The following is a 12,553-nucleotide window of genomic DNA, read 5'->3' as shown; positions in this document are numbered from 1 at the left end:
CTGAGGACAGAACACACTGCTGTCAAAACAACATCTATTACTCACACACACAGACAGACAGACACACACACACACACATCGGGGGGTGGGCTATGAGGCTGAAACGTGGCAGTAAAATCGTTCAGGAAGATATAATACATTAATAAAAACGACATTGTGTTCGTTAGCTCGATGCTAACCCTAACCCTAAAAACGACATTGTGTTCGTTAGCTCGATGCTAACCCTAACCCTAAAAACGACATTGTGTTCGTTAGCTCGATGCTAACCCTAACCCTAAAAACGACATTGTGTTCGTTAGCTCGATGCTAACCCTAACCCTAAAAACGACATTGTGTTCGTTAGCTCGATGCTAACCCTAAAAACTACATTGTGTTCGTTAGCTCGATGCTAACCCTGAGGGGCTCCACAGTGTGACGTCTCAAAGATCCTCTTCATCCAGCTTTCATTTAAGATATTTTAGGGACTTTAGTAAAGTTAATTAATGTACATTTTTAAATTCACTTTTTCTTTTGTAACTGTATTTGAATGACCTCATCACTGAAGGCTCATTAGCATATTTAAACCGAAGTGAGTCAACGTTTCATTAAAGCACACAGAGGTTCGGACAGCAGTTTATTCAGGTTTAAGACACAGCTGCAGCTCCAACTCAATAAATAACCACAACTACAGAACCACATAGAAGCAAATAGAACCACATAGAACCATAGACTCTGAGATACTACACCTAGATCAGGTTCCTTATTACAACTGTTCCTATATAGACCTGGTTCAGTTCTAATATCTCAGAAGCACTTCCGAATTCAGAGGTTACCCAGACGGTTTTCAGTTCTGGTCGGATCCAGTTTCTGTCCTGATGAACCGCTTCTGTTTCTATAACCTTCACTATAACGTTGTGACTCTCCCGACAGTAACGGTCCCCAGTAACCAACAATGATCCATGCAGCACCCTGCAGATTACTCATAGATCAACAGAGTCCCAGAGTCCAGGGTCCCAGAGTCCAGGGTCTCAGAGTCCAGGGTCTCAGAGTCCAAGAGTCCAGAGTCCAGGGTCTCAGAGTCCAGGGTCTCAGAGTCCAGGGTCTCAGAGTCCAGGGTCTCAGAGTCCAAGAGTCCAGAGTCCAGGGTCTCAGAGTCCAGGGTCTCAGAGTCCAGGGTCTCAGAGTCCAGGGTCTCAGAGTCCAGGGTCTCAGAGTCCAAGAGTCCAGAGTCCAGGGTCTCAGAGTCCAGGGTATCAGAGTCACAGTCTCAGAGTCCAGGGTCAGGTCTTTAATGTCCTTTAAAGACATTTCTGCAGGAATGTTACTGAAATCCATTTTCTAATGTTTTCTAATCAGTTTCCTGTGGATCAGTTAGAGGGGTCCGGTCTACAGTCCGTTATAAAGCTGCTATTTAATGGACAACACTGGAACCAGAACTCCTTTATTAGTCCTGCAGCACATATACAAAGCAAGGAAGCAAGGTTCTCTGCAGGACTTGTTACATCCAGAGTCCTGGTGACGGGGCCCTCAGTATTCCTGGAGGGCCCTTCCTGACGGTCCCTCAGTAGTCCTCGTAGCGGTACAAGTTGGGCCAGGTGGGGCCTCAATAGTCCTGAAGGGCCTTCAGTAGTCCTGGTGAATAGGGGCCCTCAGTAGTCCTCATAGCGGTACTGGTTAGGGTAGGCGTACCTGTAGTCATAGGCCTCAGACCGCTCGGTCTTGGTGGGCGGGGTGTCTGGCTGAAACAGGGACTTGATGACGCCTCCGGACTCCTCGGTCACCTTCACTTCGGTGGAGTATGAGGGGGGGGCGCCGTCCTCCAGCAGGGAGGAGCAGCCCGGAAGTCCGGGGGGTTTTGGGGGGGGGCAGGAAGGCTGGTAGGAAGGGAGGCTGGGGGGGGGCTTCGGACAGGGCTGGTAGGAAACCTGAGGAGAACCAGAAGCACGTTTACTGAGACAGGAAGTCAACAAAACACAGGTTCAGGTTTATGAGAAACAGAAGAACCGTTAAAATAAGGGAGAACCAACGTCACTTCCTTTAGGGTCCCCAGAAATAGAAGAGTAAAGGAGGTGCCCCCTTTCTGAAGACTCCAAAAGGAAGCTTCTACTTCTTCTGATTGGAACAGTCCTTAGGTGTCTTGGACACCCTAATTGACCCTCACTTTGGTGGTTACTTCTAGTCTCTCCTGATAGGCTGACAGCTGTCAGGTATCGGACCCTCACCTTTGTGGTGGTGGTGATGATGGTCTGCAGGGCGGCCGGGGACCCAGGGGTGTTGCTTGGGTAACGGCAGGGATACTCTGCGCTGTAGTAATGGTGGTTGTCACTGTAGGGGGTCTTCAGAAGCTCCTTCCAGCCGGGGGGGGATTTAGCCTGGGATTCAAAGGATGAGCAAGGGGTGGGCAGGGGAGCTGAGGAGGAGGAAGAGGAGGAGCCGAGGACCGGATTCACCCTGTAGACCAGGAGAGGCTACTGTTAGTGGAGACATTTAGAGTTCATCTATCACACCTGAGAGAGTCTAGACTTCAAACAAACAAACATCAGGTTGCTGTCATTCCTGCATCTTTCAGACGTTAACTTAAATCAGAAGAACTGGTTTACTCCTAAAGGTACCGGACATTAGCAGCTTTTAGCTTAGTGCTCGGTGTCTCTGATGCCAGGTCGGCTGACACAACCTTTATAATATACGTTTATATAAATATATATTATGGACCTGGTCCAATTTGACTTTAAATGGTTGCAGGTTCTGAAGGTTCTGCAGGTTTGGAGGCGAGGCTGACCTGGGGTCACAGAGATCCGAGGTCATGGGGTAGGAAGGCGTGGTCAGGTATCCCTGGAAGTCGTATCCGGGCCGGCTCATGTACAGCCTGGGATTGACTGGTTTCTGCAGTGTGGGAGGAGCCTCCCCCAGTGCATTGTGGGGGTTGTAGTAAGGCTCCGGGCTCTGGAATGCTGGGTAATGCTGTGGGTAATTGGGCTCCATGAAGGAGATCCTTTCTGATTGGTCCACACAGGAGAGGAGGGCGGGACCAAGGGCCTGAGACAGAAAACAGACAAATAAAGGAACAGTAAATAATGCTAATGAACAGCTAATGCTAACAAACAGCTAATGCTAACAAACAGCTAACGTTGCTGAGACCTGAGTGTCCATCAGGCGTCTCTTTGGGGTGAATGGCGGTGAGTTGACCCGTCTCTTCACTGAACTCCTCCGGGCCTCGGTCTCAGACTTGGACTCTGGTCGGGGGTGATCATGGACCCCTTTAGCCTGGAGACGACAACAGGAATAAGAACACGGTGAGGGGTGTCTAAAGGTACCTTTATATTGGTTCTGTTTCCATGCTTCAGGATGATTTGGGTTTTTATTGTTCACAGTAAACCTGATCAGAAGATCTGGTTCAAGCCATCCAGACGTCCAGGATGTAGCCCTGTTAGCATGTTAGCCTGTAGCCTGTGCTGCTTACCTGAAAGAAAATGGCCTTCCCGTCCACCCTCCAGAAGTTGGTGACGGGATAACCGCTGTGTCCTCGGCAGGGCAGCAGCTCCAGGGGGGCGGTGCAGCTCGGACACAGCTTCTCTGAAACACAAAGAGACACTCAGCTAACGGGCCGGGAACACAGGTACAGGACACAGGTTCTGATTCTTACTCTGTTGCTTCTGCCGGGCCTTGTCACAGATGGCGGGTCTGAGCGTCAGCCGCGACCCGTCAGGCAGTGAGCAGCCGCGGGAACAAACTACCACGCCCAAACACGACTTCTTCAGGATCTGACAGTTATGGTTGTTGGTGTTCCTCATGGCCCAGCCGGAGAGATGCCTCTGGGTGTTCTTATCCTCCGCTGTAACAACACGTTAGCTTAGCATCATGTTGGACATATTTAACCTGAGACTGAGTGCTAACGTGCTACCTCACACTTCAACAAGAACTAGCTTAAAGCTCACAAACGTTTAATTAAGCTCTTCTGTTTGATGGTCCCATGGTCATGCTACACGCTATGCTACGTGAAGTTAGCGCTTCAGAACAGTCAGTGTCTCACCGCTGTAGATGTATCGCACGTAACCGTCTGTCCACTCCTGAAACACATCGAACTGCTTCGTGTCCTGCAGACAGACAGACAGACAAACAGAATGAATCCCCCTGATGTATTGACCCCTCGTCATCAAAGGTTCTAAGGTTTTATTGGTCATATGCACAGCAGATACAGCGTATATGTTGGCAATAAAAACCTTATATCCCAGGCTCCTCCAACAACTACATACATGGTGCAAAAATAAGACGAGAAAATATATACAATAACAACACTAAGGATGTAAAATATATACAATAACAACACTAAGGATGTAAAATATATACAATAACAACACTAAGGATGTAAAATATATACAATAACAACAATAAAAGTGTAAAAAATAAAAAAACAAAAAAAAAACAAAAAACTAAGGAAGTAAAAAATAAAAAAAACAAAAAAAAACAAAACCCCCTGGATTTAAATATTCAATAACAAACAAAATGGCCCCCCTGGTTTAAAAAAAAAAAAAAATAAAAATTAAAAAAAAAAAAAAATTTAAAAAACAACACTAAGGATGTAAAAAAAATACAAAAACAACCTAAGGATGTTTTTTAAAAAAATACAATAACAACACTAAGGAAAAATTTTAAAAAAAAATAAATTAAAAAACAATAACAACACTGGAAGTTTAAAAAAAATAAAACCAAAAAAAAAATTTAAAAAAACTAAGGAATAAAATTATAAAAAAAACAAAAAAAAAAATAAAAAAAGAATAATTTAATTATTTAAATATACTGTAAGTAATTAAAGACTTTACATGGTGAGGTGTCTCACAGTAGAGGCGTCCTGCCGATAGACAGTAGTTTAACCTGTTGGACTACATTAAAGCGTTTTGTAGTTCAGTAATAAATCAGAGATATTGATCAGTAGGAGCGCTCACTGTGTTTTGTTTTGGTTTTCACTGAAAACAAAAATATAGAAACCAGTTTCTAGTGTTTGATCAACAACAGAGCGCCTAGTCAGGCCGAGTCAGCAAGACCTTCAGAGAACATTCAGACACCTTTAAATAACCCCTAAAAAACACTAAAAACTCCTTCAGAGAACCTTTAAATAACCCTAAACACTCCTTCAAGAGACCTTTAAATAACCCTAAAACTCCTTCAGAGAACCGTTAAATAACCCTAAAAACTCCTTCGAGAAACCTTTAAATAACCCCTAAAAAACTCATTCAGAGAACCTTTAAATAACCCCTAAAATCCTCAGAGAACCTTTAAATAACCCCTAACTCCTTCAGAGAACCTTTAAATAACCCCAAAAAAACACCAACAACTCTTCAGAGAACCTTTAAATAACCCCTAAAAACACCAACAACTCCTTCAGAGAACCTTTAAAATAACCCTAAAAAACACTAAAAACTCCTTCAGAAACCTTTAAATACCCCCTAAAAAAACTCCTTCAGAGAACTTTAAATAACCCCTAAAAACTCCTTCAGAGAACCTTTAAATAACCCCTAAAAACTCCTTCAGAGAACCTTAAATAACCTAAAAACACTAAAAACTCCTTCAGAGACCCTTTAATAACCCCTAAAAACTCTTCAGAGAACCTTTAATACCCCCTAAAAAACTCCTTCAGAGAAACCTTTAATAACCCCTAAAAAAACTCCTACAGAGAACCTTTAATAACCCCTAAAAATAGAACTAACCCTAAACTCCTTCAGAGAACCTTTAATAACCCCTTAAAAACTCCATAAGAGAACCTTAAATAACCCCTAAAAACTCCTTCAGAGAACCTTTAAATAACCCTAAAAACTCCTTCAGAGAACCTTTAAATAACCCTAAAAACTCCTTCAGAGAACCTTTAAATAACCCTAAAAACTCCTCAGAGAACCTTTAAATAACCCTAAAAACTCCTTCAGAGAACCTTTAATATCCCTAAAACTCCTTCAGAGAACCTTTAAATAACCCCTAAAAACTCTCAGAGAACCGTTAAATAACCCTAAAAACTCCTTCAGAGAACCTTTAAATAACCCTAAAAACTCCTTCAGAGAACCTTTAAATAACCCTAAAAACTCCTTCAGAGAACCTTAAATAACCCTAAAAACTCCTTCAGAGAACCTTTAAATAACCCCTAAAAACTCCTCAGAGAACCTTTAAATAACCCTAAAAACTCCTTCAGAGAACCTTTAAATAACCCTAAAAACTCCTTCAGAGAACCTTTAAATAACCCTAAAAACTCCTTCAGAGAACCTTTAAATAACCCCTAAAAACTCCTTCAGAGAACCTTTAAATAACCCCTAAAAACTCCTTCAGAGAACCTTTAAATAACCCTAAAAACTCCTTCAGAGAACCTTTAAATAACCCCTAAAAACTCCTTCAGAGAACCTTTAAATAACCCCTAAAAACTCCTTCAGAGAACCTTTAAATAACCCTAAAAACTCCTCAGAGAACCTTTAAATAACCCTAAAAACTCCTTCAGAGAACCTTTAAATAACCCTAAAAACTCCTTCAGAGAACCTTTAAATAACCCCTAAAAACTCCTTCAGAGAACCTTTAAATAACCCCTAAAAACTCCTCAGAGAACCTTTAAATAACCCCTAAAAACTCCTTCAGAGAACCTTTAAATAACCCCTAAAAACTCCTTCAGAGAACCTTTAAATAACCCTAAAAACTCCTTCAGAGAACCTTTAAATAACCCCTAAAAACTCCTTCAGAGAACCTTTAAATAACCCCTAAAAACTCCTCAGAGAACCTTTAAATAACCCTAAAACTCCTTCAGAGAACCTTTAAATAACCCTAAAAACTCCTCAGAGAACCTTTAAATAACCCTAAAAACTCCTTCAGAGAACCTTTAAATAACCCTAAAAACTCCTTCAGAGAACCTTTAAATAACCCTAAAAACTCCTTCAGAGAACCTTTAAATAACCCCTAAAAACTCCTTCAGAGAACCTTTAAATAACCCTAAAAACTCCTTCAGAGAACCTTTAAATAACCCCTAAAAACTCCTTCAGAGAACCTTTAAATAACCCCTAAAAACTCCTTCAGAGAACCTTTAAATAACCCTAAAAACTCCTTCAGAGAACCTTTAAATAACCCCTAAAAACTCCTTCAGAGAACCTTTAAATAACCCTAAAACTCCTTCAGAGAACCTTTAAATAACCCTAAAAACTCCTTCAGAGAACCTTTAAATAACCCCTAAAAACTCCTTCAGAGAACCTTTAAATAACCCTAAAAACTCCTTCAGAGAACCTTTAAATAACCCTAAAAACTCCTTCAGAGAACCTTTAAATAACCCTAAAAACTCCTTCAGAGAACCTTTAAATAACCCTAAAAACTCCTCAGAGAACCTTTAAATAACCCTAAAAAACTCCTTCAGAGAACCTTTAAATAACCCCTAAAAACTCCTTCAGAGAACCTTTAAATAACCCCTAAAAACTCCTTCAGAGAACCTTTAAATAACCCCTAAAAACTCCTTCAGAGAACCTTTAAATAACCCTAAAAAACTCCTTCAGAGAACCTTTAAATAACCCCTAAAAACTCCTTCAGAGAACCTTTAAATAACCCTAAAAACTCCTCCAGAGAACCTTTAAATAACCCTAAAAACTCCTTCAGAGAACCTTTAAATAACCCTAAAAACTCTCAGAGAACCTTTAAATAACCCCTAAAAACTCCTTCAGAGAACCTTTAAATAACCCTAAAAACTCCTGCAGAGAACCTTTAAATAACCCTAAAAACTCCTTCAGAGAACCTTTAAATAACCCTAAAAACTCCTTCAGAGAACCTTTAAATAACCCCTAAAAACTCCTTCAGAGAACCTTTAAATAACCCTAAAAACTCCTTCAGAGAACCTTTAAATAACCCTAAAAACTCCTTCAGAGAACCTTTAAATAACCCCTAAAAACTCCTTCAGAGAACCTTTAAATAACCCCTAAAAACTCCTTCAGAGAACCTTTAAATAACCCTAAAAACTCCTTCAGAGAACCTTTAAATAACCCCTAAAAACTCCTTCAGAGAACCTTTAAATAACCCCTAAAAACTCCTTCAGAGAACCTTTAAATAACCCTAAAAACTCCTTCAGAGAACCTTTAAATAACCCTAAAAACTCCTTCAGAGAACCTTTAAATAACCCTAAAAACTCCTTCAGAGAACCTTTAAATAACCCCTAAAAACTCCTTCAGAGAACCTTTAAATAACCCTAAAAACTCCTTCAGAGAACCTTTAAATAACCCTAAAAACTCCTTCAGAGAACCTTTAAATAACCCTAAAAACTCCTTCAGAGAACCTTTAAATAACCCCTAAAAACTCCTTCAGAGAACCTTTAAATAACCCTAAAAACTCCTTCAGAGAACCTTTAAATAACCCCTAAAACTCCTTCAGAGAACCTTTAAATAACCCCTAAAAACTCCTTCAGAGAACCTTTAAATAACCCCTAAAAACTCCTTCAGAGAACCTTTAAATAACCCTAAAAACTCCTCAGAGAACCTTTAAATAACCCTAAAAACTCCTTCAGAGAACCTTTAAAATAACCCCTAAAAACTCTTCAGAGAACCTTTAAATAACCCTAAAAACTCCTTCAGAGAACCTTTAAATAACCCCTAAAAACTCCTTCAGAGAACCTTTTAAATAACCACTAAAAACTCTCAGAGAACCTTTAAATAACACTAAATACTCCTTCAGAGAACCTTTAAATAACCCCTAAAAAACCTTCAGAGAACCTTTAAATAACCCCTAAAAACTCCTTCAGAGAACCTTTAAATAACCCTAAAAAACTCCTTCAGAGAACCTTTAAATAACCCCTAAAAACTCCTTCAGAGAACCTTTAAATAACCCTAAAAACTCCTTCAGAGAACCTTTAAATAACCCTAAAAACTCCTTCAGAGGAACCTTTAATAACCCCTAAAAACTCCTCAGAGAACCTTTAATTAACCTAAAAACTCCTTCACGAGAACCTTTAAATAACCCCTAAAAACTCCTTCCGAGAACCTTTATTAACCCCTATAACATCCTGCGAGAACTTTACATAACCCTAAAAACTCCTTCAGAGAAACTTTAAATACCCTAAAAATTCCCAGAAATTTTAATAAACCCCAAAAAAAATTTAAAATTTAAAATAAAAAAAATTTTAAAACCCCCTTTAAAATTTTCCCTAAAAAAAAAATTTCAGAGAACCTTTAAAAACCCAAAAAAACCCTCCAAACCTTAAATAATAAAAATCCTTAAAACCTTTAAAAAAACCCTAAAAAAAACCCCCCAAAAATTTAAAATTTTAAAAAAAAAATTTAGAGAATTTTAAAAAATAAAAATTTAGAAATTTAAAAAACCCAAAAAACTTAGAAAGAAACTTTAAAAACCCCCAAAAAATTTTTTTCAAGAATTTTTAAAATTTTTCCCTAAAAACCCTTTAAAGAAAATTTAAAAAAACCAAAACTCCCCAAAAATTTAAATAATAAAAATTAAAATTTAAACCCTAAAAAAATATAAAATTTAAAATAAAATTTAAAATTTAATAATAAAAAATTTTTAAAATTTAAATTTTAAATTTAAAAATTTAAAATTTTAAAAATAACCCAAAAAAAATTTTCAAAATTAAAAAATAAAAATTTTAAAAATTTAAATAAAAATAAAAATTGGAATTTAAAAAAAAAAAAAATTTAAAAATTTAAAAAAATAAAAACGTTTGAATCATATTATCTTCAGAGCATTCCTCAGCTCATCTTCTTCAGCATTCACCTGCACAGGTACCCTCCTGTTCCTCTGCACTTATTATTCTATTGTTTTATATCTTATATGTTTATGCTGTGTTATTGGAGGAGACTTTCTTTACTGCTGAGTGTCTGAAGATAAAACCTTTAAATATCCATCTTCATTTAGTTTAATAATAAATCTGTCAGATTCAAAAGTGATTAACTAAAAAGTCCCTAATAATAATAATAATAATAATTATATTATTATATTATTATTATTATTATTATTATTATTATTATTATACATTTAATTTATATAGCGCTTTTCTAAAAACCCAAAGACACTTTACAGAGATACAATTCATAAAAACATAATTAAAACAACAATAATCACCTGTTTCATTAAATATCACATACTGAATATAGATATATATATACACACATATATAACGTGTTTTGCTGATTATTTAAACATCATAAACACTAAATATATATTGTATTAATGAAACGGATGAAGTAGAATTGTGTTTTTATGTAGAATATATAAGTAATAAAAAGTGTATTAGATTTATTTAATAACAACGTCTTTTAGGTTCTGAAATAACATTGAATGTGATAATGAAGGACATTCATTCATTAAATTATCTGGAGGTTTAATAACTAAACACATTTTAGATTCAATAATGAAGTTAGTTAATAAGATCTAAGTTTTAGATTTACAAATAGAGGATTCAAAGCTGAAAGGTATTTTACGGCACGTCAGATTTATATATAAATATATACATTTATATATTTATATATAAATATATAAATATATATATATATATTTATATATTTATATATAAATATATATATATTTATATATAATATATATATTTATATATAAATATATATTTATATATAAATATATATTTATATATAAATATATATATTTATATATATATATATATATATATATATAAATATATATATTTATATTTATATATTTATATATAAATATAAATATATAAATATATATATATATTTATATATTTATATATAAATATATATATATATATTTATATATAAATGTGACGTGCCGTAAAATACCTTTCAGCTTTGAATGTTACTCAAAAGAATGATATCATTAAATTAGTATCAAACTGGTGTGTGTGTGTGTGTGTGTGTGTGTGTGTGTGTGTGTATTAAGGTGTATATGTATGTATTAAGGTGTGTATTAAGGTGTGTATGTGTGTATTAAAGTGTGTGTGTGTGTATTAAGGTGTGTATGTGTGTATTAAGGTGTGTATGTGTGTATTAAAGTGTGTGTGTGTGTATTAAGGTGTGTATGTGTGTATTAAGGTGTGTATGTGTGTATTAAAGTGTGTATATGTGTATTAAAGTGTGTATGTGTGTATTAAGGTGTGTATCGGGGTACCTGCGGTAGTTTAGGGTCGTTGATGTCCCAGCTCAGCTTCATCCCGACCGAACAAACACACTCAGGGTCCCGGTCCTCAGACATCCTGACACAAGAACCGAGACACGGGCCTCAGGTCCTCTAGCCCGGCCCTCTAACCCTGTTCTGAACCCAGACCCGGTCCTCCGGTCCTCTAACCTGGTCTCTGATCCCTGTGCTGGTCCCGGGCCTCCCGATTCAGGATCTGAATTATTGTCTAGACCTCCGGGTTCAGATGAGTCTCAGACAGGTGAGTTAAATACAGTTTCACAGACTGATTGGGTTCGGGTTCTGAAGTTTCTTTATGTTTCCTGAGTCCTCGCGGCTCCTCGCGGTGCGCGTGCAGCAGAGTCTCAGGTAGAAGTGGGAACAGGTGAGAGAGGCTCGAGCTGAAGAGAGAGCGGGGGGGACCAGAGCGCGGGGGGGGGGGGGGGGGGGGGACTTTGGAGAGGGCAATATTGAAACAGAAACACAACATTTATTGCACTTTATTATTTATCATATTCGATATCATGTTTTAAATTCAGAACCTTATTATTATTAAAGAGTAAAACGGTTTTATATTTTATAATGTACAGGTGCTTTCAAGGTTTCAGGTTTTAAAGATGCTGATTGTGTGTGTGTGTGTGTGTGTGTGTGTGTGTGTGTGTGTGTGTGTGTGTGTGTGTGTGTGTGTGTGTGTGTGTGTGTGTGTGTGTGTGTGTGTGTGTGTGTGTGTGTTGTGTAAACACTCGCTGTTTCTCCTAAAACAAATAAACTCATTAGTCAGGAGGACACACAGTGACGTCACGTATCATATCTCTTATTAAAGTGAAGTACAGCTCAGCCTTCCCCCCAGCTGCAGGTTGAAGGGGTAACACACTGATTTGGGTTCATCTGGAGTCCGACTGAACGGAGACCGGCTCCTACGGGATGCCGGCTCGGGTCTCATCCTGCAGACACCGGTTACATATTCCAATCAATATCTATAAAATAATATAATGAAGGAGCTGCCCTCCATGGAGGTCCTCTCCCCCCAGCGGCTCAGGAACAAAGCCCACAGGGTTATAAAGACCCCATCACCCGGCAACACACTGTTCTGTCTGCTGCCGTCTGGCCGGCGGTCCCGCAGCTCCAGGACTAAAACCAGCAGACTCAGAGACAGGTTCATCCCACTGGACATAAGCCTGCTAACCCCTGAGTTCTGTGAAGGCCCTCATCAGTCCTCTGGTGTCATCTGTAACTCATTTATCTTAAAGTGTTTACTGTAATCTGACTGACCAATCTTTACATCCAGCTCTTGTTTCTGCTTCTATTTCCATGTCTATAGTTTCTGCTGCACTCTTTATTGTATTGCTTTGTTTTAGAATTGGTGTCATTGTTTTATTTCTTATCACACTGTAGCTCAATGACATTAAAACCTTTGAATCTTGAACGACTCATTATGGCTTATTAATGAAGCTCATATATTTGCGTA

General features: G+C 38.0%; 1 protein-coding gene across 1 annotated transcript; it reads right to left on the bottom strand.

The window, feature by feature from the left end:
* Window positions 1-600: 600 nt before the first annotated feature.
* On the bottom strand, window positions 601-11,448 carry gcm2 (glial cells missing transcription factor 2). Its single transcript, XM_063912203.1, has 8 exons — window positions 11,080-11,448; window positions 4,010-4,073; window positions 3,623-3,811; window positions 3,440-3,552; window positions 3,118-3,243; window positions 2,759-3,015; window positions 2,202-2,430; window positions 601-1,904 (listed from the first exon to the last, which is right to left on the bottom strand). Exons 1-8 carry the CDS (start codon window positions 11,161-11,163, stop codon window positions 1,629-1,631), a joined length of 1,338 nt encoding a protein of 445 aa, XP_063768273.1. The 5' UTR covers window positions 11,164-11,448; the 3' UTR covers window positions 601-1,628.
* Window positions 11,449-12,553: the final 1,105 nt, after the last annotated feature.

The sequence above is a fragment of the Eleginops maclovinus genome, chromosome 21, assembly GCF_036324505.1.
Source record: "Eleginops maclovinus isolate JMC-PN-2008 ecotype Puerto Natales chromosome 21, JC_Emac_rtc_rv5, whole genome shotgun sequence".
In the NCBI taxonomy this organism is placed as follows: Eukaryota; Metazoa; Chordata; class Actinopteri; order Perciformes; family Eleginopidae; genus Eleginops; species Eleginops maclovinus.
The sequence above is the reverse complement of the archived record's forward strand: the minus strand, read 5'-3'. Positions and strand labels throughout refer to the sequence as shown.

Bases quoted from the DNA above. Each gene is read 5' to 3' on its own strand.
- gcm2 (XM_063912203.1), bottom strand. From the start codon at position 11,163: ATGTCTGAGGACCGGGACCCTGAGTGTGTTTGTTCGGTCGGGATGAAG. The intron at 4,074-11,079 runs GTACCCCGATAC...GTCTGTCTGCAG, and splicing joins ACGACCCTAAACTACCGCAG to GACACGAAGCAGTTCGATGT. The intron at 3,244-3,439 runs GTAAGCAGCACA...TGTCGTCTCCAG, and splicing joins GGAAGGCCATTTTCTTTCAG to GCTAAAGGGGTCCATGATCA.